The 22,186-nt window shown below is 46.7% G+C and overlaps 1 protein-coding gene across 1 annotated transcript in view; it reads right to left on the reverse strand.

Moving 5' to 3' along the window:
• Positions 1-22,186, reverse strand: part of UGT8 (UDP glycosyltransferase 8) — a 224,376-nt gene that overhangs the window by 10,165 nt on the left and 192,025 nt on the right. Inside the window, exon 5 of the mRNA XM_069242222.1 lies at positions 17,760-17,979. Within this exon, the coding sequence (XP_069098323.1) occupies positions 17,760-17,979 (220 nt within the window). The remainder of the gene's footprint in view (positions 1-17,759; positions 17,980-22,186) is intronic.

Below are 22,186 nucleotides of genomic sequence, written 5' to 3' on the forward strand. Positions count from 1 at the left end.
GTTACACATGATTTTCCACTTTAAATTACAACATATACTTGTGTCCACTCACATTACACTGTCACTCAATATATCACACAAACTTAGGCAAGTACATAAACAAAAGTAGACTATGCCCATTGTAATGTGACACATAGCCATACTCCATCCATGTCTGTCTTGATTCCAAGACCAATGTGATAGAGTAATAGGTGACTTATCTACCATTTCATCCTCTATTATACTGGTACCCACACATTAGGCTACTTGCGTCAGAACTGATGCATTGCCCATGTTTTTTCAGCATTGCTGAAGTTGCGCTGGTTTTCAACCAAACTTCATCAATTCTTCACTTTTTGGGTGGGTGAGTTGTGGCATCCTTCCCTCAGATGTGTCAGTATTTTTGCTGCATCCTTGGGACACTTCACCATGGTACGCCATATTGTAAGTACAATGCAACCATATTATCGTAAGCTGTCTTGAAGCGGGGATTTTGACGCATCGCTGCCGCAACACAGCAATGCGTCATTCCTTGTATATGAGGCCCTAAGTTTCATCTGATCCTTTCACTGTTTTTATACGGGCAGGAACCATCGGCAAGTGGCAGCAAACTAGGTGGTTCATTTTGGAGGATCAGAACCATTTGGTCTTTTTCAGGGTTGCATTGCAGGTGGTAATGGAAGGGAATACATTATCTGCAAGTGGCAAAGGGATCCAGGAAGTGTATGCTCTTGTAGGTAATCTCTTTAACTGGATTATAAGGATATGTGGATACTTACTCACAGATGACACTTTTTTGGTTTTGCTTCAGCTGTTTTAGGGGGGAAAGCTCTAGCAAGCATCTAGCTTCTATTGTTCCATTTGGTTTTAGCACTATTTAATTTGCTGAAGATTTCTTGTTTACTCTTTAACTGTTTTTTGACATATCTTTCTAATTTAGGGAGTCATTATGACCCCGGCGGTTGGAATTAATATGGAGGAAAGTATTGCCAACAGGCTGGCGGTACTTTCCTCCATATTAAGACATTGGCAGTTTGGCTAAAGCGAAACCGCCAAAGTACCACACCGACCGCCACGGCGGTAACAACTGCCAGGCTGGAGACTTCAATTTCCAGCCCGGCGGCCGTCACTTGGCCGGTTGCGGGATTATGACCCCGCCTACCGCCATTGTTTTCGTGGCATCCTTACCACCATGAAAACCATGGCGGTAGGCACTATCAGTGACAGTGTCCTACCCCCCCTCCTCCTCCACAGGTTTCCACCCTACACCCTCCTCCGGTTCCCCCCAACCTCCTTCCACTCCAGACCCTCCTTCATACACACCTCTCCCTGCACACACACATACACACACCCATTCCAACATTTATCCACGCATGCATACATCCTTTCACACACACATCCACACACACTTACATACACACATGCACCCACGCATTCACACAACCCAACATACACGCACTCACACCCCCAAACATGCACACACATACAAAACGCAACACACACCTGCATACACGTATGCACAGACATACACACACACACCCACACACAACACCCACCTCCCCTGTTAGAGCACCCAACTTACCTGTAGTCAGGGGGTCCTCCGGCAAGAGATGGGACGGGGCGCTGCTGCCAGCAGAAGCTTCCACCAGCAGAACACTACCAGGCTGTATTATTCTCAATATACGGCTGGCGGCGGTCTACTGGCGTGGCGCTGTTGCTGGCAGCAGAGCCACCTTACCACCATCCGCCGGCATGGAAATCCAGCTGTGGTCATAATACGGCAGACGGCTGGTAGCCGCAGTGATGCTCTTTTGGTGGCCGTCGCCACTGCGGCAGGCGGTTTTTACCATCGGGGTCATAATGACCCCCTTAATCTCTAATACTTTATCTTAAACTTGTCTCAAAGTGTTGTCTCACTGTGTATAGGCTTTGAAGGCTTTAGGTCAAACAAATCTCTGCAATAATACTTTTAGGTGAATGTTTATACTCTTGCTTTAATTGGTTTCTCAATTTTCTAAATTACCCTAGAAATTCATCTGCCATCGGCCAACAATGGTCAGCTCATTCTACAAGTTTAAGGAAAATGTAATTGCCTTAATCTTTAACTGTGAGGGGGTAACCTCAAAATATTGATCTCCATTCAAAAGATTAAGCTCCTTATGGTGTGTGGTACAAAATGCCTGGCTTTCTCCGGAGCCCACAATTGGTTTCATTCCTACTAAGATCTGTGGTAACCGGGTTCCAAGTGAAAAAAAAATGTGAGACCTTACTTGAACTTCTTAACCATTTATTTAGATCCCATAACTTTAAGCAGCAGAGCAGGGATACACCTGTGCTCGACGCCTCAAATCCTACCTAACCTGATGGAGCACGTCTAAGAAAGTAGCATCATCCAAAAAGTCAGCCATCAGTCACCAACATTGTAGACTCATAGACAGTGATATTAAAACAAGCTCTACATGCCAGTAGGTCAACTTACTAGTTAGGTTTCGGTTGGGCAGCTTTGAAGGTAAGGGAATGGGTGTGACAATCTCCTAAATCCAGCACCTCACGCAGGGCCTGGCACAGTTCTCTGGCATCTTCCAAAGGGGTTTTGCCTGACTACTGCCATTCTTTTTTTATAAGTCAGGTCCTTGGCTTTTATGTTTTGTTTTCTCTTTTCCCTGTGTCTTCTCAGTCAAGAGGGTTGTAAGTTTATATTTGCACTTTGCTCTTTGTGAAGTTTGTTGACAGTGCTTATTCAATTTGTGTGGCCTTGCTTGCACTGTTCCTTAGTTTTGTGTAGGGTTATAAAAAGTTGTTTCTTAATATTCCCTACTGCTATGCCTCACACCTTGCCACAGCTTTTGTGCATCCATTTCCTATTTAGTTAGACAATAAGAATTTCTTGATGTTGGATTTTAGGTCATTTCTTTGAGTGTTGGAGACTGGCTTCCATTCTTGCCAATGCCGTCAAACTTTTTGTGGTGCATTGATACTCAAGGGCATATTTATACTCTGTTTGCGCCGGATTTACGTCGTTTTTTTTTACGCAAATCCGCCGCAAAGCTAACTCCATATTTATACTTTGACGCTAGACCCGTCTAGCGTCAAAATTCTTGAAGTTTGCGTAATTTTTTAGCGTGGACATCTACCTTGCGTTAATGAGATGCAGGGTAGGCGTTTCCACGCTAAAAATGACTCTAAGGCCTTTGCGCCTTATTTAAACCCCCGTGCAAAAATGACGCATGGGAGGGGGCTGGCCTTAAAAAATGACGTGCAGCCGCATTTGCGTCATTTTTTAACGCCTGCTCAGGGCAGGCGTTAAGGGATCTGTGGGCTCGGTAGGAGCCCAGAGGTGCCCTCCCATGCCCCCAGGGACACCCCCTGCCACCCTCGCCCACCCCTGGAGGACACCCATGGATGGGGGGACCCATCTCAGGTAAGTAGAGGTAAGTATTTTTTTTTTTTTTTTTTTAAGTGGCATATGGGGGCTTAACTTGGGCCCCCCTACATGCCACTGTGCCCAATGGCCAGGCCCAGGGGACTTCTGACAGAAGTCCCCTGGGCATGGCCATTGGGCAGTGGGGCATGACTCCTGTCTTTGCTAAGACAGGAGTCATTTCCATGGTGGTTGTGCATCAAAAAATGACGCGAGTCAGGTTTTCGTCAAACTTTTTGACTCTAACCTGACTTGCACCATTTTTTGATGCACAACCCCCATTATTCCCTACGCCAGCGCTGCCCAGTTCGTGTCATTTTTTTTTACGCTCACCAGGCAGCAGCGCCGGCTAGCGTCATTCCATAAATATGATGCCCGGCTGGCGCGTTGGAATGGGGTTAGCCGGCGTTAAATTTTTTGACGCAAAACTGCGTAAGCGCAGTTTTGCATCAAAAAGTATAAATATGGCCCTCAGTGCCTTAAACTGGTCATTTTGGGTCTCAAATACATTCCTCAGTTCAGTGTAGAAGTCTTGAAAAAATTCTCTTCCCCTAAGAATAGATATGTCTGGGCCTTTGTACAAGTTTATTTGTTTCTTACAAAGGCTATTTATTTTAGGGCAGTTTTTGAGTTTAAGGTGCTGTTTACGTGTTACCAAATCGCAATTTGCGATTTGTACATTTAAAAAAGTCATTTTGCAGCCACAAAACCATAGATTTGACGTTTGTGATTGTAAAATTGCTTTGCACATCAGACCTTCAGTTCTTTTGTTTATTCTTGCTGAACTTTCAGGCTATTTCCAAAAGAAGATTCAAACATGAGTCTCATTGCCTCATTTAGGGCTGTGTGAAATTACAATTAGGGGCATTCAATCAACCATAATTTGTAAAGCGCAGCTAATCACCTCGGAGGGTATCCAGGCACTTGGTTTTTGCTTCTATAGGTGGGATGAGTAGAAAAGCCAGATCTTGATTCCCTTTCTAAATTCCGGAAAACAGGATGATGTTTGGAGGTGAAGGGGAAGATCATCCCAGGACTTGGCAGTGAGGTAGAAAGGACATCCTCCACAGTTGCTTAGGTGGATGCGGGTGGTGTGAGTAAGGGAGGCGGAGTGCAGGTGTCTGGAGGGTCGGTGGAAGTTCATGCAGTGGTCGATGTATTCTGGTACTTGATCATGAAGGGCTTTGTATGCATGTATCATCATCTTGAACTGGCATCCCTTCTGGATAGAGAGCCAGTGAAACTTCTTGAGGTGGGGGTGATGTGGGTTCCTTTAGGGAGGTCAAGGATGAACCTGTCTCATCTGGAGTCTCTTCAGTTGGGTGGTGAATCCTACCTAGAGTGTGTTGCCATAGTCCAGCCAGATGGTGACTAGGGCTTGAGTGACAGTTTTCCTGGTGTTGATGGGGAGCCATCTGAAGATGTTCTTGAACATACGAATAGTGAGGAAGCAGGCGGAATAGACTGCATTAATCTGGATTTTCATGGTGAGCTTGCTGTCCAGGATGATACTGAGGTTTCTGGTATGCTCTGTTAGTGTGGGTCCAAGTTTAGCGGTCCACCAGGAGTAATTCCATGGGGAGGTGTTGCTACTGAATAACAGCACTTCTGTTTTGTGTGTGTTGAGTTTTAAGAAGTTGTTCTTCATCTAGTTGGTGACATGCATCATGCACCTGTAGAAGTTGGCTCTCGTGGTGGAGGGATCTTCTGATAATGAGAAGGTGAGCTGGGTGTCGTCTGCGCAAGATATGATGTTCATTCCATGAGTTCTGACGATGTTGGCCAATGGGATCATGTAGGTGTTCAATAGTGTGGGGCTGAGGGATGAGCAGTGGGGGACGCTGCAGATGATGCTCTTGGGTTCCGAGGTGAAATGGGGTAGGAAGATTCTCTGGGTTCTTCCAGTGAGGAAGGACGTGTCACCTTGGATTCTGATGTGATAAAACATATTGATCAGGGTGTGGTGGGATCCAGCACTGAACGCTGCTGAGAGGTTGAGGAGGATCAGGGCTGCTGTTTCTGCCAGGTCCAGGAGGGTTCTGATGTCATTTGTGGCAGTGATCAGGGTGGTTTTGGTGGTGTGGTTGGTGGGGATTCTGGATTGGGGGGCGTCCAGCAGGCTGCTGTTATCCAGGTGTTCGTTGAGCTGGCGGACGATGGCTCTCTCTAGAACATTGGTAGAAAACGGGAGCAGAGAGATGGGGCTGTAGTTCTTGGGTTTTCTTGGTTGGGGGACGGTTTCTTGAGAAGGGGTTTGACCTCTGTATGCTTCCACTCGTCGGGTGAGGATGGCTGTGGAAATGGATGAGTTGAGAAAAGAGGTAAGCTCAATGCTGTTCATCTTGCTTCCTAGGTTAAAAATGTGGTGGGGACACAGGTCTGTGGGTACTCCTGAGTGGATGGAGTTGATGATGGCTTTGGTGTTCTGTGTGGTGAGCTGGTCCCAGATGGTGAGTAGGTTTTCGGGGTTCATTACTGTGGGAGTAAGGAGGCTGTAGAGGTCAGTGGGTTGGGGTTTGAAGGTTTTGTAGATGGTGGAGATATTGATATGGAAGAAGTCAGCCAGGGTGTTGAAGAGTACCTAAGAAGGGTTGATGGTGCTTTTGGTGGCTATGGGGTTGGAGAGCTCTCTGACAATGTTGAAGAGCTCCTTGCTGCAGCTAGAAGTGGCTTCGATCAGCTAAGGTGCTCATTTTTGTGTCTTTCAGGAGTTGGTGATATTTGTTTAGGGTAGTCTTGAAGGCAGCTGGGTCTATGGGATCTTTGCTGGTGCACCATTTCTTCTTTACAGTTGCTTGCAGGTTTCATGTCTGTGGTGTACCGTAAGGCTTGTATGGTGGATCTCTTATGTTTGAAGGGTTTGACAGAGGCAACTCTATTCAGTGTAGTTGGAGATCCAAGCAAGGAAATCCTTGATAACCTGTTGAAGATTGGTTACAGTGTCGGGGTGGGAGGTGTTGTGGGCGTCTGGTCATTGGCTCTCTGATACATTGCTCCAGCTGGTGTTACCGCGGGGTCCTGCGATGGTGAAGTAGGCAATAGTCTGGTCTGTCCTGGTGAGCTCAGTGACATTACTGTACTTGACTCTGTCAATGGCCATGAAGATGGAGTCAAGAGCGTGTCCAGCAATCTGTGTGGGGTTGGATGAGGCTGATGTTGTTCATGCTCTCGAGAAGGTTGGTGGTGTTGGTGTCACTGGGGTCAGCGAGATGGAGGTTGAGGTCCTCAAGGAAGATGTAGTGTTTAGAGTCAATTGCGAGTGGTGCAATGAATTCAGGGAAGGCAGTATAGAAAGTGGTATGTGTTACTGGAGATCTGTAAGCGAGGGTGCCTCTTGATGGTGGTTCTTCCGTCGGTGTGGAGTTGGAAGTTGAGGTGTTCCATGATCAGGGTGGTGTCGTCTGCGGTGAAGGTGCAGCAGATAGTGTCTTGGAGGATGGCGTTCCCATCTCAGTGTTTGTTGGTGCTGTCCTGGTGTCCTATGTTTTATCCGTCAGGGGAAGCTGTGGTGATATCGGGAGCAGGAGACGAGTTGAACTAGGTCATGGTGATGAACATGACATCGGCGATGAGGGAGGTGATGGTGTCCCAAATCTCAGTAGCATGCTTGCACAGTGATTGTGCTTTGAGCAGGAGACAGTGGAGTAGCTCTGGGGCAGACATGGTGGGCATGTTAGTGGCCATTGACTGTGCAGGTGCTTTGGTTTTGCAGGAGAAGAGGCAGTGTCTGCATTCGAAAGGTCCAACCATTGAGAGCAGAGAAGTGCAGCAGCAGTTGATGTTGTGGGGACTGGGGTTCAAGGCTCACAGCTAAGCAGCGAAGTATCTGTGGGTGGCAGGAGGGCCAGGTTTCCTGGTGCAGGGTGCAGTCAAGGCACACATGGACACAGGCGGGCTTGCCTTTGGCACACCTTTGGCCACGCTTTTTCCTCCATTAAGTGGGTCGTGAGAGGGGGCAGGGAGATGGGAGTGACAAAAAATGGGTGGGAACTGAGCCTGTGGCTCGTTTTTCCTAGAGCACGAGAAAAGCACAATAAACTTATACAGAAAGAAAACAAAGGACAAATAAGCTACTCACAGCATGAAATGGCAAAAATTTAAACCAAAAGAAGCTACAGTTAAACACACAGAATGGCTATAGTATAAACAGAAAAATGGCTAATTAAACAGAAGAGAATGGCTCTAGTTTACACAGAAATATGGCTACAATTGCACTGTACGAGTGACTAATGTAACAGCGATGAGTGCAGGAAACACAGTAGACAGGCGGGAAAGCCGGGAGCAATCTTCAGAATTGGAGGACCTACTGAACTGAGTGGCAGTGAAGGGGAGTTAGATCAGGGACCTGCGTTTACCACGCGTACATGAGTGGTGCAAAATGTGCCATGCCAATGTCACTAGTGACAGTTTGTAATTAAAATAAAGAAAGAAAACACTTCATTTCTTTCATAAGCCTTAGGCTTAGGCCTAGATTTACTAAATGCTCACGCTGTGCAGTACCCACAAATGCTGTGCTGCATGAGAAGGAGAGAGCAGGAGAGCACCATGTTTACAGAGATATGGCACTCTCCTTCCCTTTACCTAGCGCCAGCGCAGAAATTTGCTATTGTGTGCCATGCACACACCTCTGCAACATAGTGCAAGGATGTCTGCATGAGTCTAGAATAGGTTTTGTACTGGAAGGATAGCCTTGCATTACAAAATACTATGCTTAGACTAACTTTACAACTCTTCCCACTTTGTATGTATGCTGTACAGTCCAGCACACTTACAAAGTCGGAAAAGAAAGGAAAAATAAAAGCATTTCTCCGTAATTGAGCACTATTTTGTACGCAAAAGTCTGTCTACTTTTTTTTTTTAGTAAATAAGGTTTTGTGTCAAAAACCGTGGATGGTTGCATGGGAACCTATGAAACTCCCGCTTAGTACTAAATCATGCAAAGCAGTGCTGCTTTGCGTTACATTCAAGTTAAAAAAAGATTTTGCGTCCATTTGTGTCCCTTTTGTGAACGAAATATGACACAAAATCCTAGAAAATGTACGCCTCAGTGTTCAGAATTTCAAGATGCCCTGGAATTTCCAGAGGGCTCATTTGAAGCTTCAAGCCAAGGCAGCGCTGCAGGTGGCCGGACAAATTCTCTGAAAAATATCCCTTTGTGACTGAGTGTACATGGATCACAAGAAGGTTTAGTGCTCTAGCAGCTCAAGTGTGTGAAATTCAGCACTTGAGGTCCGTGTGCCGGCCCACTGTGTCTCAAAGTGTCCCAGATAGGATCCTGCAGGCCCAGGGAGGGCTCCCCTGCTTGCTATGTCCGTTCCCCAGGGACAGTTCCCTTTGACCCTGGGGTTGAAGCCCAAACTTTGGCTCCGTTCCCCAGGCTGCAGTGTCACAAAGTGCCTACTGTAGGGTTGTGCAGGCTGTAGGATGGCTCCCCTGCTTGGCCAGGTGAAGAAGCTCTGACCATGCCCCACGTCTGAGCTTCAGCTAGCCTGGGGCTGGAAGCTCCCTCACTGGGCCCCATTCCCCAGCCTAATGTGTCACAAAGTGCCTGGGACAGGGTCCGGCAGCCCGAGGAAGATCTCTCCTACTTGTCCTTGTTAAGAAGCTCTGACCCGGCCCCTGGCCCTGGGCTCCAATCTCCAGCCCACTGTGTCCCAAAGTTCTCAGGACGGGGTCCCTCAGGCTTGGTAAAGTCTCCCCACTTTTCTAGATTAAGGCACTCTGACCGGGCAACAGGTCAGAGCTACAGCTAGACTGTGGGGGGAAGCTCCAGCCATAGGCTCCATCTTCCAGCTTGCCATGGCACTTGGAGCCCAGGAAAGGGTCCCACAATGCTAACCAGGGCTCTCCTGCTTGACCAGGTGAAAACAATCTGACCTGGCCCCAGGTAAGAGGTCCCGAGGGTCCTGTGGTTGAAGAACCCAACCCTGGGTTCTCTTTCCCAGCCTGCTGTCTCCTGTGAAGCCTGGGACAGGCTTCACATGTCCTAGAAGGCCTCTGCTGGTTACCTGGATTAGGAACATGTGACCAGGCCCAGGTTGGACCTCCAGGCAGCCTGGAGTTGGAAGTCTCTGTCCCTGGGTTCCATTTTCTGGATCGACACATCCAGGAGGCCCAACACATTTTCCTGAATGTCCCTCTCTGTCACTGGGTGGACATGTCTGGAGGCTTTCCTCTGAATTAGTGGGAACATGGTGCTAAGGACCCCTAGTCATCTGACTGTTCACCTTGGGTGCTACCAGGACCCTTCCGACCTGCCCCACACCTCCAGGGGTCCAAGTCCACGGCTGTATTCCAGTCCTGTCCTATGGGCCTTTCCTCCAAGTCTGCCTTCCCAGAGAGCAGGCAACGATGCTAAGCTGAAACTCCTGTGCAGGGTGGTCTGATCGGGGATGATTTAGCAAAGCTCTATCCTTTTATAGACTGGGCACATTCATTCCATTTAGAGATTGGCCGCTTAGCCAGCCTTTGCTGTTGTTGCAAGCAAAGAGCTTCCACAGGGCCTGGACTGTTTGACTTGAGGGTCTGCCTTTTGTGTGAGGTCACCTAGCAAATCAAAGGCAAAGCAGCAAGACAGCTTGTGCCAACCCCAGCACATTTCTGCAGCAGTTTTGAATGAAGTGGGTGTCCCAGCTGCCCAGTCTACTACCCCTTTGTATCACTCAGGCTGTGCCTCGGTCACCTCTCCATTCTTTTGTCTTAGAGCACATTGGGCCTGGTCGTGCCCATGTACCTGATCTGCACCCCAACCCTCTGGAGAAAAGCAGGGCTCCTGCAGGAGGCTAACAAGGGGTGAAGAGGTCGGTCTGGGACAAGCACCTCAGACCCAAAATGCACTACCAATCTAATTAGTGACATGCATGAATGAATGAGCAAGTTTTCTACTGTCCCTACCTACTATCTAGTAAAACCACAGCCAAAGGAAAAGACTTGGCAGAATCAGCAGGGAAAGAAGGCTCTGTTAAGCGTGACTCTAGTCTGGTATTGTTAAGAGACATGAGAGGTGTAGTATAGTGGGGACCGCGGGTTGGCAGTGAAATACCACTAATCTTACTGTTAGTTCACTAACCGGGTGAACGTGCTGTGGGGCTTTCCATTCGGGATCCAATTGCTCATACCCACCGGGCACAGCCCGCTCGAGTGACGGTGGCAGGTATGGGAGCTGACTGGAGTGGTACACTTGCCAAATGATAATGCAGGTGCCCTAAGGCGAGCATTGGGAGGGAAGAAACCTCCCACAGATTGAAGGGTAAAAAATGGCTTGATCTCAATTTTTAGTATGAATGCGAATCATGAAACAAGGCCCTCAATCCTTCTGACTTTTTAGGTTTCGAGCAGGAGGTATCAGAAGAGTTACCACAGGGATAACTTACTTGTGGCAGCCAAGTCTTTATAGCAATGTTACTTTTTAATCTTTCAATGTTGGCTCTTTCGCTCATTGTGAAGCTGAATTCACCAAGCCGTTGGATTGTTCACCAACTAATATGGAATGTGAACTGGGTTTAGACCATTGTGAGACAGGTTAGTTTTACCCTACTGATGATGTGCTCTCTCAACAGTACTCCTGCTCAGTACGAGAGGAACCGCTGGTTCAGACATCTCGGGGAATAAATACAAGTTTGTCACACACTGCAGCACAATATGTCACCTTGCTGCGCTCCACTGTGTGACAGGAATTGGGCAGGAATGCACCATATTTAAGTCAATAAGGCGCATTCCTGCTTTTTTTCCTCCGCTGGTGCCTTTTTGGCACCCGAGCACCAACACAGGTACCCTAGCACCATGGTGCAAGGGAGCCTGTGTTGCGTGCAGGATTGTTTTTGCGCAGGAAGAGGCACCTTCCTGCACAAAAACAATCCTCTGAGGCATATTCCACTATGTGTGCTGCAAAATGCAGCACACATAGGAAGAGGAAGTAGCAAGGAGAAATAAAGATATTTCTCCATGTTACAGCTCCCCTTTTGGTGCATTCCCAGGTTTAACAGTTCTGGCAAATCTGGGAATGCACCAAAATCCCTGGGAGTGGCATCTTAACACCCAGGCAATGCCCATGGAACACCTTTCTAGGGAATAGAAAGGCAACACAGCAAGTTGCACTGCGCTGCCTTACTCCAGATTTATGGAGCCACTCAGGGCCATGCAAAGACGCCTTGCGTGGCTTCATAAATTGCATTTAAGGTTTGTGTCACGCATGTACCATGTCAGTGGTGCAAACGCGATGCAAACTGGCTCATATATATGCCCCTAGGTGTATTTCCTTGGCTGAGGAGCCTATGGGGCAACCATACCATCTGAGGGACCATGACTGAATGCCTCTAAGTTGGAATCCCACTAAAGTGTAAAAATGTATGTTGGACCTGTCTGCCTTAGGGTGGTCTTCCCCAAACATTTTCCCTCACCGCCTCCATTTTTGCTGGACTTATTTTTGTTGGCCTTGTGACATTGTGCACTTTACCACTGCTAACTAGTGCTACAGTGCTTGTACTCTCTCCTCTAAACATGGTAACATAGGAATATACCCATTTGGCATATTTAACAACTCCCTAGTTAAGTGCACTACATGTGCTAGGATGTGTAAATTAAATGCTACTAGCGGGCCTCATTGTGCCACCCAATTAAGTAGACCTTTAAACATGTGTCAGACTTGCCATTGCAGCCTGTGGGTCAGATTCACAAAGGTACAATTGATTTCTATTCACAAATGGATTTATGAGTACTATCCTTACGTGTGTAAGTTTACTTTTGTGAATCAGGTCCTGTGTATGTGCAGTTTTAAACTGCCAGTTCAACCTGGTAAAATTAATATTTTGCCAGGCACAAACCTTCTTTTTTATTACATATAAATCATCCCTAAGTTAGGTCCTAGGCAACCCTAAGGGCAGGGTGAAGTGTATTTAAAAAGCTGGACATGTACTTTTAAGCTTTACTTGTCCTGGTAGTAAGAAACCCTTTCATTTATTTTTCACTATTGCAAGGCCTATCTTTCCCATAGGATAACATTGAAGTTGCCTTGTCATATTTTGTAAGTGTAATTTCCAAATGGGAAGAGCTAACCAGTTCATGTTTGGTGTTTCAGGAATTACAATTTAAAATTCCAACTTATGGTGAAGTTGGATTTTAAATTACAATTCAGAAAATGCCACTTTTAGAAAGTTGACATTTTCTCGCCTTAGCCATTTGATGCTTGCAGCCTGCCTCTGATCACATGACTAGGTGAAGTTGGCAATAGAGCTTTGAGTATTCCTCTTGGGCAGCCACCCACAATGGGGAGCTTGGGTGTAACTTCATAGACCATCAACGGCAAGATGGGAGGGAGGAGCTGATCCCAGCCTAACTTACACCTGAATAGGATGTGTCCTATCACCACACAAAGGGCTGCATATCGCCTGTAGTTAGCCTGGACCCACAGCCACGAAGGCAGGACATATATGCACTTCAAAGACATGTCTCTAGAAGCTTCTCCCCACTTCAAAGGCACAACTGTGTATAAATGCTGGAGCTCAGCATACTTCTGGACCTATGGATACTCTGCTAGGAAGAAGGACTGCTGTGCTGCTACAAGGACTGCCACTCTGCTGTTCTGAAGGAACTGCTGTGCTGACCTGCTGCCTGCTGCCCTCTTGCCTGTCGAAGAAAAACTGGACCTGCAACTTCATTGTGAACCCAGGACTAGGCCTGGGCGGAGTTCACAGAGTCTGACTCCATGGAATTCCGTGGAGTTGAAAAAACACTCAGTGGAATTCCGCAGAGGAGGAGTTCCATGACCCTAGGAGTCCTGAATGTGCTGGATCTCGGAAGTGCTAAGCAGGGTCGGGCCTGGTCAGCCAGGCCCGACCCCGCTTAGCACTTCCGAGATCCAGCACATTCAGGACAGGGCCTAAGCAGTGCTAGCTGCCGTTTCAGGCCTCTTGTGCACCGGCCTGTCCCATGTGGACTGCTGCTCTGAAGGAACTCCCGCCCTGCTGTGCTGACCTGATGCCTGCTGCCCTCTTGCCTGGGGAAGAAAAACTGGACCTACAACATCATTGTAAACCCAGGACTAGGCTTGGGCAGAGCTCACAGAGTCCGAAATTGAGGAATTCTGCGGAGTTGAAAAAAAACTCCATTGAATTCCACAGAGGCGGAGTCCCGTGACCCGTGGATTCCTGAATGTGCCGAATCTCAGAAGTGCTAAGCAGAGTCAGGCCTGGTCAGCCAGGCCCGACCCTGCTTAGTGCTTCCGAGATCGGCGCATTCAGGAGAGGACCTTGGCAGCGAAAGCTGCAGTTTCATGACTCTTGTGCACGGCCAGTGCACACAGGGCAGGTCGGTGCACAAGAGGCCTGAAACATCAGCTTTCTTTTGTTTCCTATGGCCCTGGCCTGAAATCAGGTGAGGGCCGTCTGCAGTGAAAGCTTCCAGACCTCTTGTGCACCGGCCTGCCCTGTGTGCACTGGCCGGTGCGCAAGAGGCCTAAAACTGAATTTTCGCTGCCAAGGCCCTGGCCTGAATTCAGGTCAGGGCCGTAGGCAGCGAAAACTGCTGTTTCAATCCTTGTTTGTGCACCAGTGTGTGCAAACAACAATAAAAAGAGATGAAAACTTACCTGGATCTTCCTGGGGGTACTCCTCGTCCAACAGCGACGAGTCTCAGCGGCTGCCTCCCTCTGGTCTACTCCAGTGCATGCTACAGCCCAGGTATGGGCTGCATAGCACAGACTGCGCTTGCTCTGTGCAGCCCATACTGGACTGCAGCACGCACTGGGTGAGCTCTGCTCTGCTGTCGGGGCCAGTGTAGTTTTTGGACTTACTCCGCACTCCAAGCAAGGCGTGGAGTTCCAAAAACTTCGTCAGCTCCACCAGCGGAGCAGAGTTCCCCACACACCCCTACCCAGGACACAGAGTGACTCCAAGAGCTAGTCTGCTGTTCTCCTGATCTGACCCCCAGGGACATAAAAGGCTCCCCAACAGCACCTGGGCCTGTCTTCAGTGAGTTCCTGACCCGTAAGTGGTGGGTCTCAGGTCCTGGCCTTTTGGTGTGGCTCATGGGTGCTTGAAACCAAGCTTTTGGGCTTATTATAACAGTGCATGGGCCCGTTCTCACAGAGACCGTGCCGCCCACACTGAAATTCAGCATGGGCCACCGCCAGCCCCTCTCTTCACACAGCAAGCATGGATCCCCCACATAGGACCACCAAAATAAAGCACCAGCCTGCCTGTTCACAATGCCCAGACTGCTCTTTGCCCAATGCTGACCACTACTCACGACATTCTCCTTGCTCTTCGCGAACCTCTCAAACATGAACTGGACTCTTGGCACAAAACTTGAGAAGATAAACCTTCAGCAATACTAATATGGGACTGTATACGACCCGTGCGCTATAGCAGTCAGCTTGAACTTTTTACTTTACTGGGTCCAGTGCAACCAGATAGCCGCGGTTGATGCTTTATGCTTAGGAGCTATTGTACAGTTTATTCTTTAAAAAATCATAACTCCAGTTCTATTGATTAGGTTTTTGTCATTTTGGTTTTGTTTTATTTATTACATTTTGATGTATTGTTCTAACCTGGTTTTTGTGTGGTGTGTCCATTGTTTTAATGTCTGAAGTGTTGCACAAATACTTTAAACATTGCTTCTAAGTTAAGCCTGATTGCTCTGTGCCACACTTCTAGGGTGTTAACACAGGTTAATTTAGGGTTTGCTTGTTCCTTGCCCTGCCAAGGATTGTGTGTTGCTGCTTGACCAAGGCTCACACCCCAGTCAACCAATAACCGAATTTCTCACATTAACAGTGCTGTGGAGCTTGGTTGGGCAGTGATATCATGCTCCTGGGCTTGTGTGTAGAGCTGCTTACTTGGGGATGAAAAAGGGGATGGAATGGGGCAGCCACATTCGTGGGGCATCCTGTGCTAAATCATTAGTAGATGTCCTGATTTGGGGTCAAGGTTTCATAAGTAGCAGAGTAGCTACCTTTCTGTGATCTATTAAAATACATCCTCTGATCCAAGCTTTTGTCTCCATCCGTGGTAGCCACCCCCACCAGTGCCCTTCTGCCCCCCAACCGGCGGGCTGGACAGGAGTGTGGGCCGATGGGAGGCAAACTTCACAACGTGTCACGTGGCATGGGGGCATCACCCTCTCGCCCTGCACTGCCAGTGCAGGGACGGGGGTACAATCCCTTGTAGGTCAGCAGGGAAACCAGATCACCAGAGCTGGCACCAGTGGTGTCGCCTGGAGTTAAGAAGCCAGTGGGGGGCTCTAGGAAGGAGCCTCCATATCGCTGGCCTTTTCATCAGCTGCCACTCGGTATCCTGGAAACTTTGGTCACCAGGTCAGCCTGAGCCACCTCATCATCGGGCTGGTCATCCCAATGACCAGCCGGTATCTGGCCAACCAGATGACTGGTTGTGGCTGGTTGACCAGATGACCAGCAGGCCAGCCAGCTCAGCTAACTCTGACTTATGTCACCCTTGATTCTGTAAGCCCCCTCTTCATAGGGGTTTAATAGTTATGGAAAAAATGCTTTCCAGGCAGGCCCAAGAGGAGAGGGGGTTGGCTGTGGGCTTAACCTTCCATAGCTCCTCATGGTCGAGCACAGGGAAGGTGGAAGGTGGAAGGTGCTGACCCAGAGCACCCTTTGTTGATAGCCTGGGGTGAATGTCCCTACCCAGGGCATGGTGACTGCAGACTAGGGAGGACTTTTGTGTCCTTCCAGGCTGTAAAAATGAGATGGGCCCTCCATGAAGGTCCGGCCAAAGGGCAGAGCCCGGGACACTGTGGTGTCGAATGAAAGAGGAGTCTGGGGCTCATGCAGGCTGAACAGTTCCAGTAATCTCCAATGACAGACAGGCATGGCCATGGCTTTTCCCTGGGAGGCCCATTTCACACAGGCCAGGGCTCCAGGTTCCAGGCTCCAGGTTCCAGGCTCCAGGCACCAGGCAGGATCTCCTTCCCTACCCAGGGCAGGGTGGCATCAGACCAAGGAGGAGTCTAGGGCTCCTGTGGGCTGAACAGCACCTGTAATCCCTCATGAGAGACGGGTGATGCAATAGATTCTGCATGGGAGACCAGGCAAGCCTGTCCAGGGGCAGGATGGCACCCTGCCCGCAAGGGCTTGCCAGGTTTCAAGATGTCCACCAGTGGACATGTCGCCTTTGTTTTGGCAAAGTAGTCACCAGTGATGTTTCATTCTCAAGGCCGATCCAGCAAATGGACAAATATGGGTGTACCAATCTCAGCAAACAACATGACCAGCCAACCAGGCCTCACTTGAAATATGCCCAGGCCTAACCTCGTTATGTGTGGCCCAGTAAGCTTCCATGTAGCTCAATCCCCTCGCCCTTGAATTACATATCTATGTCTACGTGGATTCCAACATTTTGAACCTTAAACACATAATGAACTGCTTCAGGTCCAGATATTTTAGGGCCTTAAATACAAAGGCTCCAGAAAATGTTTACTTGCAATGAAGAAAATTTCACTATGTGGAAGCAGAAACTGGTGCAAGTTGCACGCAGATTCAGAAAAGGAACTCAGGAGAGTGCCACCCTCCCATAAATTTGTGAAATTACATCGCTTTAGATCTGCGTAATCGGGGTACAGTTTCAGTGTGCTGCTTGGGAAAATGCAATCATATTTGTGATTCACAAAAGAATGCATCTCCACTTGGCGCTCTACTGCTTGAGAGTACTCTGCCACCGTCAATGTGGTGCAAATGAATTGCATAGACTTACAGGTGCCGCCTCTGTCCTCTCTCGTTTGTTAGTCCATTACAAAGCAGTGATCATGTCTAGCATGAGGACGATCAGTATTGTTAGTTTTTCACCATGCAAAGTGGGAAATAAAAAAACGTCTCCATCTGGGAAATACTGAAAGCTGTTCTCTCAAGAGCCTGTCTTTAGGATTTTTAAAATGGCAACTGAAAGGCAACAAAAGCGGTCTCGAGCAGACCCACCCTTCCGTGTCCCATTGACAGCTCAGTGAATGTGCAAAGACTTGTACTTTCTCACCACCTGGTTCATTAAAAATACTACCTGCCAATCGAAATGAACTTTATCACCTGTGAATGGAAAGGCGATACAAAAGGATATGATAAAATCATCTGTCCTGTTCTGAAAAGACAGGGGTAATCCGAGAACACACAATAATATGGGCCTGTCAGTTCTACAGATACCTTTTTATGTATCTACCTTCGAGTAGTAGTTAGTGTGTTGGGGAATCCTGGTCACCATTATGAAAAAAAATAATTGTACAGCATTCGGAATAGAAATCATTAAGTGACATGAATACAAGGCACAGGTTTAATCAATGCTCCATGCATTCAATAGAGTAGCAGATGATATGTGTTGAGCTAGATTGTATGGTATTCGTGTGCATTTACCTGGAGTCATTGATGACCTTTGTAAGTGCTCCATAGAGGTCGTCTTCCGTCATCTGTTTCCACTGCAGTAAGATGCCCATGCCTTTGGCCTGCACTCGGGTCATGGTGTCATAGTGGTCTCCGAAAAGAGGAATTCCCACGACTGGAACTCCGTGGTACATGGCTTCAAAAATGCCATTCAAACCACCGTGACTGAGAAATGCTTTAATATTAGGGTGACCTGAAAAACATCAGAAAAGAATATGACACGCCAGAAAAGAAGCAGATTTTCTCACTGTAAAGCGTTTATGCTGATTCTGTGCAGTTATAAAGACCATCGCTGAACAATCACACTTTGAAAACACTGCTAGAATATCCTTGGAGGTTATCTCCAACGTCTGCTCATAGGGAAGGAATATTGATGTGAACAGCAATGCTAACATTCCTGTTTAAAGCAAAAGAGTTAAATGCGCCTAGTACCAGAAGGGAGTAATAAAGGTTTTGTCACATTTATGCACAGATTTAACAACAGTATTTATTTACCAGATAAAGGCGAATATGCGAATAGATTGCCAGGCTGTGAATCTGAGTTACAGTCTTTGTTTTTTTTTGTTTTAAGTGAATTTGGTATTTTTATTTTCCATTCACATACACCGTGATGACCTATACAAAAGGATCTATATGTATATATTCGTTAAAATTCGTTTTGTAAAAACGTTACTAATTCATTAGGGTTGAGCCTGCGCTCGCAGAGAGACGCTTTAGTGTTTAGAAAAGGGCTCGGAGCCCTGTCAACGTCACGTCAGTGTTTTTTATTGGTTCGTGGGCTTGCCTAATAAAATCTGCTTGCTTTCATTAGTCGAAGGCACGCATACGTTATGCCTTTTCCGGTGGCTAGCCCTCCTCGAGAGCAGCGACCAAGTACAGAAAACATGCAAGGCTCGCTGTTTTCCATCGGGCTCGTGGACTTCTTTTTCTCTAATTTACGAGCGCGATCTCGCTTGGCAGAAGTCGAGCACTTTACATAGTTAACTGCACTTTTTCGGGTTACGTATATAAATGCACTTTTGCCCGATAGGTGAAAAGTCGGGTTAGGAGTTTACAACGTGATCAGCTCTAACATGAGCAAACGCGAGACCCGTTGCATTGAAAATGCTTGTTTTTACATGTTACTGGCCTTATATTATATATCATTTTCAACAACGATGCCCTCCAGTTCCGCAACTCTTTGATCAAATTGGCCAAGAATTTATCGCCATACCTCAAGGAAATCCTCTATTCCGCTATCATCTGCAGTAATATGTTACATAATGGCATGTTAACCAGTGGTGTGCCTATGGATGTCATTTAAGGATCTCTGCTGCGACCCTTGGCTTGCCTCTTGCGATCCCTAGCACAGTCTTTGTGACCCCTGGCCTCAAAGGTGGCAAAATCACAGCCAGGAACACAGTGGCTGCTCGTCTGCTGGCTAGGCTTCCACTCTCTTTGCTTTCTCTCAGTTTCTTATTACATTGATAGTGAATAATGAAACATTCACTATCAGTGAACTAAAAAAAGAGAAAACAAAGAGTGCAGCCCTAACCAATGTCTATTTTTTATTACACTAATAGTGAGTAATGTTTCATTTTTCACTATTAGTGTAATTAAACAATGGAGTACAATTAGCTGGGCAATAACCTTCTCTGGCAGCCGAGGTAAGCCAAAAAATGGTTTTAAGTGTATGTTGTGTGCTTGCTCTGGTGTGATTGTGTGTTTACATGAAAGCGAGAGTGTGTGTATATGTGTGTATGTGTTTTTGTGTAAGCATATGTGTATGTGAGTGAAACTAAAGGTCAAAGGGCATGTGATGTTATTTCCACTACCCCAGGCATTTTGGTGAATTGGCGTTCATGGGTGTGCCTCCCACCTCTAGTCCCTGAGCCATATCGGGGTTGACACTGGCCCCAGTGGACCTTCTACAAAAAAGTCAGAAGAGCAAAAGAGAAAACAGAAGAGAAAGAAAAATGGAAGGAAGAAAGGAAAAAGAAGAAGAAGGAAAAGGAAGGATGGGAGAAATGAAAGAAGATAGATAGATAGACAGATAGATAGATAGATAAGATCAAGAAGGTGAAGAAAAGATGAGTATGTAAAGAGATGGGAATGGAAAGAATAAATTGACAGTAAAAGGAAAGCAGAATGAATAGTGAGCAAAGAATAAGTAAGAACATAAGAAAGTTAAAAAAGATGCTCTGTGCAGCGGTGGTGTAACGAATCTAGAGGGACATACCCTGCAAAAGTACATGGAGGGGGCTTCCCTCCCTGGCCCACCACCTACCACTTTTGCTGAGGGGATCCTCTGTAGCTCGGGCCCCCCAGCACTGGAGCGGGCTGCAGGGGTTTATGTTACACCACTGCTGTGCAGGTTAGTTGAGAATATGTGTACAGGCTATGTGGCATAGACTGGTGCCAGACTTAGCCTGGCATCTGCCAAGTAGCACTGTCAAAGGTGAAGACTATAGTCAATAGGTTGTGTTCTGTGGAGGCATTATACTCCATTTTAGAATGCAAAAAGTAGGGTCCCCTTTCTTTTTAACTAAAGTGTAAATATGTACTGCTTAAACTGTTTATATTTTGGGTAAAGTGCACCTAAAAGGTAGCCTTGGTTGGCACGGGGTAGAAAGATCGCTGGCATCTCCTTTCTTATCCTTTCCTATGTGGGTCACAAACTTGTGTGAAAAATGTGTTGCATTTTATATAAATGTGTTCATGTATTTATAAAATTGAGCATATTTTCCTCTGACACCCTTAGTAGGATTCATTGATTTAGCTGTTTTGCTATGAACTTGCATTTCTTTCTTTGTTTTAATTTCTTGATTTGTTTTACTAGAGAGGTGATATATAGGGGCATGCCTAACAGTACACATGATTTTTAAACCAGTTCATGTCATAGGAAGACGAAGTAAGAAAAAAAGACAAAAACAAGGATAGAAAGTGTGTCCATTGTGTTATTTGGCTCTCTGCTTCAGCAACTCCCGCCTCTCAAGGTCCAGTCCTGTGTCTACATAAAATCCACTGATACATAGTTCTGGGTCATTCTGCAGTTTCTAATGAACGATTATGACCAATTCTGTAACTGCCCGTCATTTCTTTTACGCTGTGTCCCTGGAGAGAAGGGAGGTTAGGTAGACCCTACATTACCGTATTAGGCCTGGATCTGTTTCTTTCTCACCTCTCTGCTTTTTTACCGGAAAGTGGCCTGCTACTCATTTGTGAGACTGGATTGTCCCTGCATCCGATTCTCTCTCCGCTCCCTAGGTTCACTGTTTATGAATATTAGCCCTTTAATTGTCCTTGCATGCTTGCGTCTTGGGAGTAGAGGGGGCGCAGGATAGAGTATATCTTCGAAATCTGTAACTCTCATGAATGGGCCCCAGATCATTTCAAACATAGGGAGTTGGTCTTGAGGTTTATAAATACATCTTTCATATGTCGCCAGTCTAAAAAGTTCAGTCAACCATTGATGTGTTGGTGTTGTCGGGTGCGTGAATGTCGCAGTATACATATTTTTGCTACTATGAGGGTAGGTGATGTCCTCTGTTCCAGACAAATCATGCAGGATGGCAAACTTGGCTGATTCCACAAAGTCACACAGACTAGTGTTGTGTAATGTATGTCACCCCACATTCCAGTATTGGATCAATCGTGGAAAGGAACATAGAACATGATAGAGGTCACTTCCTGCATTACACATCTCCAGCATTTGTCTTCTAGTGTAATTCGGGCTTTTTGCAATTTGTATGGGGACCAGTATCAATTATTAAGTACCTTGAAATATGAGTACTTCAGTCGGGCTTCTCAAAAAGCGCAATCATGGTGGTCATTGAGAACTGACCAATCTTCATCAGAATATTCTACATTCAAGCTCACCTGGCAATATGCTTGTATCTCTATTCTCACATTGCCCTAGTACAATCAATCTAGGTGGATCTGATTTGACTGTAATTCAGAACACAGGGACACATGAATTGAGGTGAAGGTGGCTACTTTTAGTGTACATGCCTGGAAAAGCATGAACCATATCAGCTGATATAAGCATTTAAAGTGATGTTGTGGGAGGTCATGACAAATACACAGCCTGCTACACTATTTTAAACATTTATTTCCTAATAACCTCTGGGACGGCTGAAACCAGTAGTGGCTCCTCCCCTATGGCAGAGGTACGTCGCTCTTCCCACCAGCAGCAACCGCTGCAAATCCTTTAACAATGAAAGGATAATAAACTAAGGCCCATATTTATACTTTTTTAGCGCCGCATTTGTGCCGCGTTTCGACGCACAAATGGCGCAAACTTACAAAATACAATTGTATTTTGCAAGTTTGCGCCGCTTTTGCGTAGAAAAATGACGCAAATGCAGCGCTAAAAAAGTATAAATATGGGTGTAAGTTTATTGTACTTTCGTTGTTAAAGA

This window comes from Pleurodeles waltl, chromosome 1_2, assembly GCF_031143425.1.
Source record: "Pleurodeles waltl isolate 20211129_DDA chromosome 1_2, aPleWal1.hap1.20221129, whole genome shotgun sequence".
Taxonomy (NCBI): Eukaryota; Metazoa; Chordata; class Amphibia; order Caudata; family Salamandridae; genus Pleurodeles; species Pleurodeles waltl.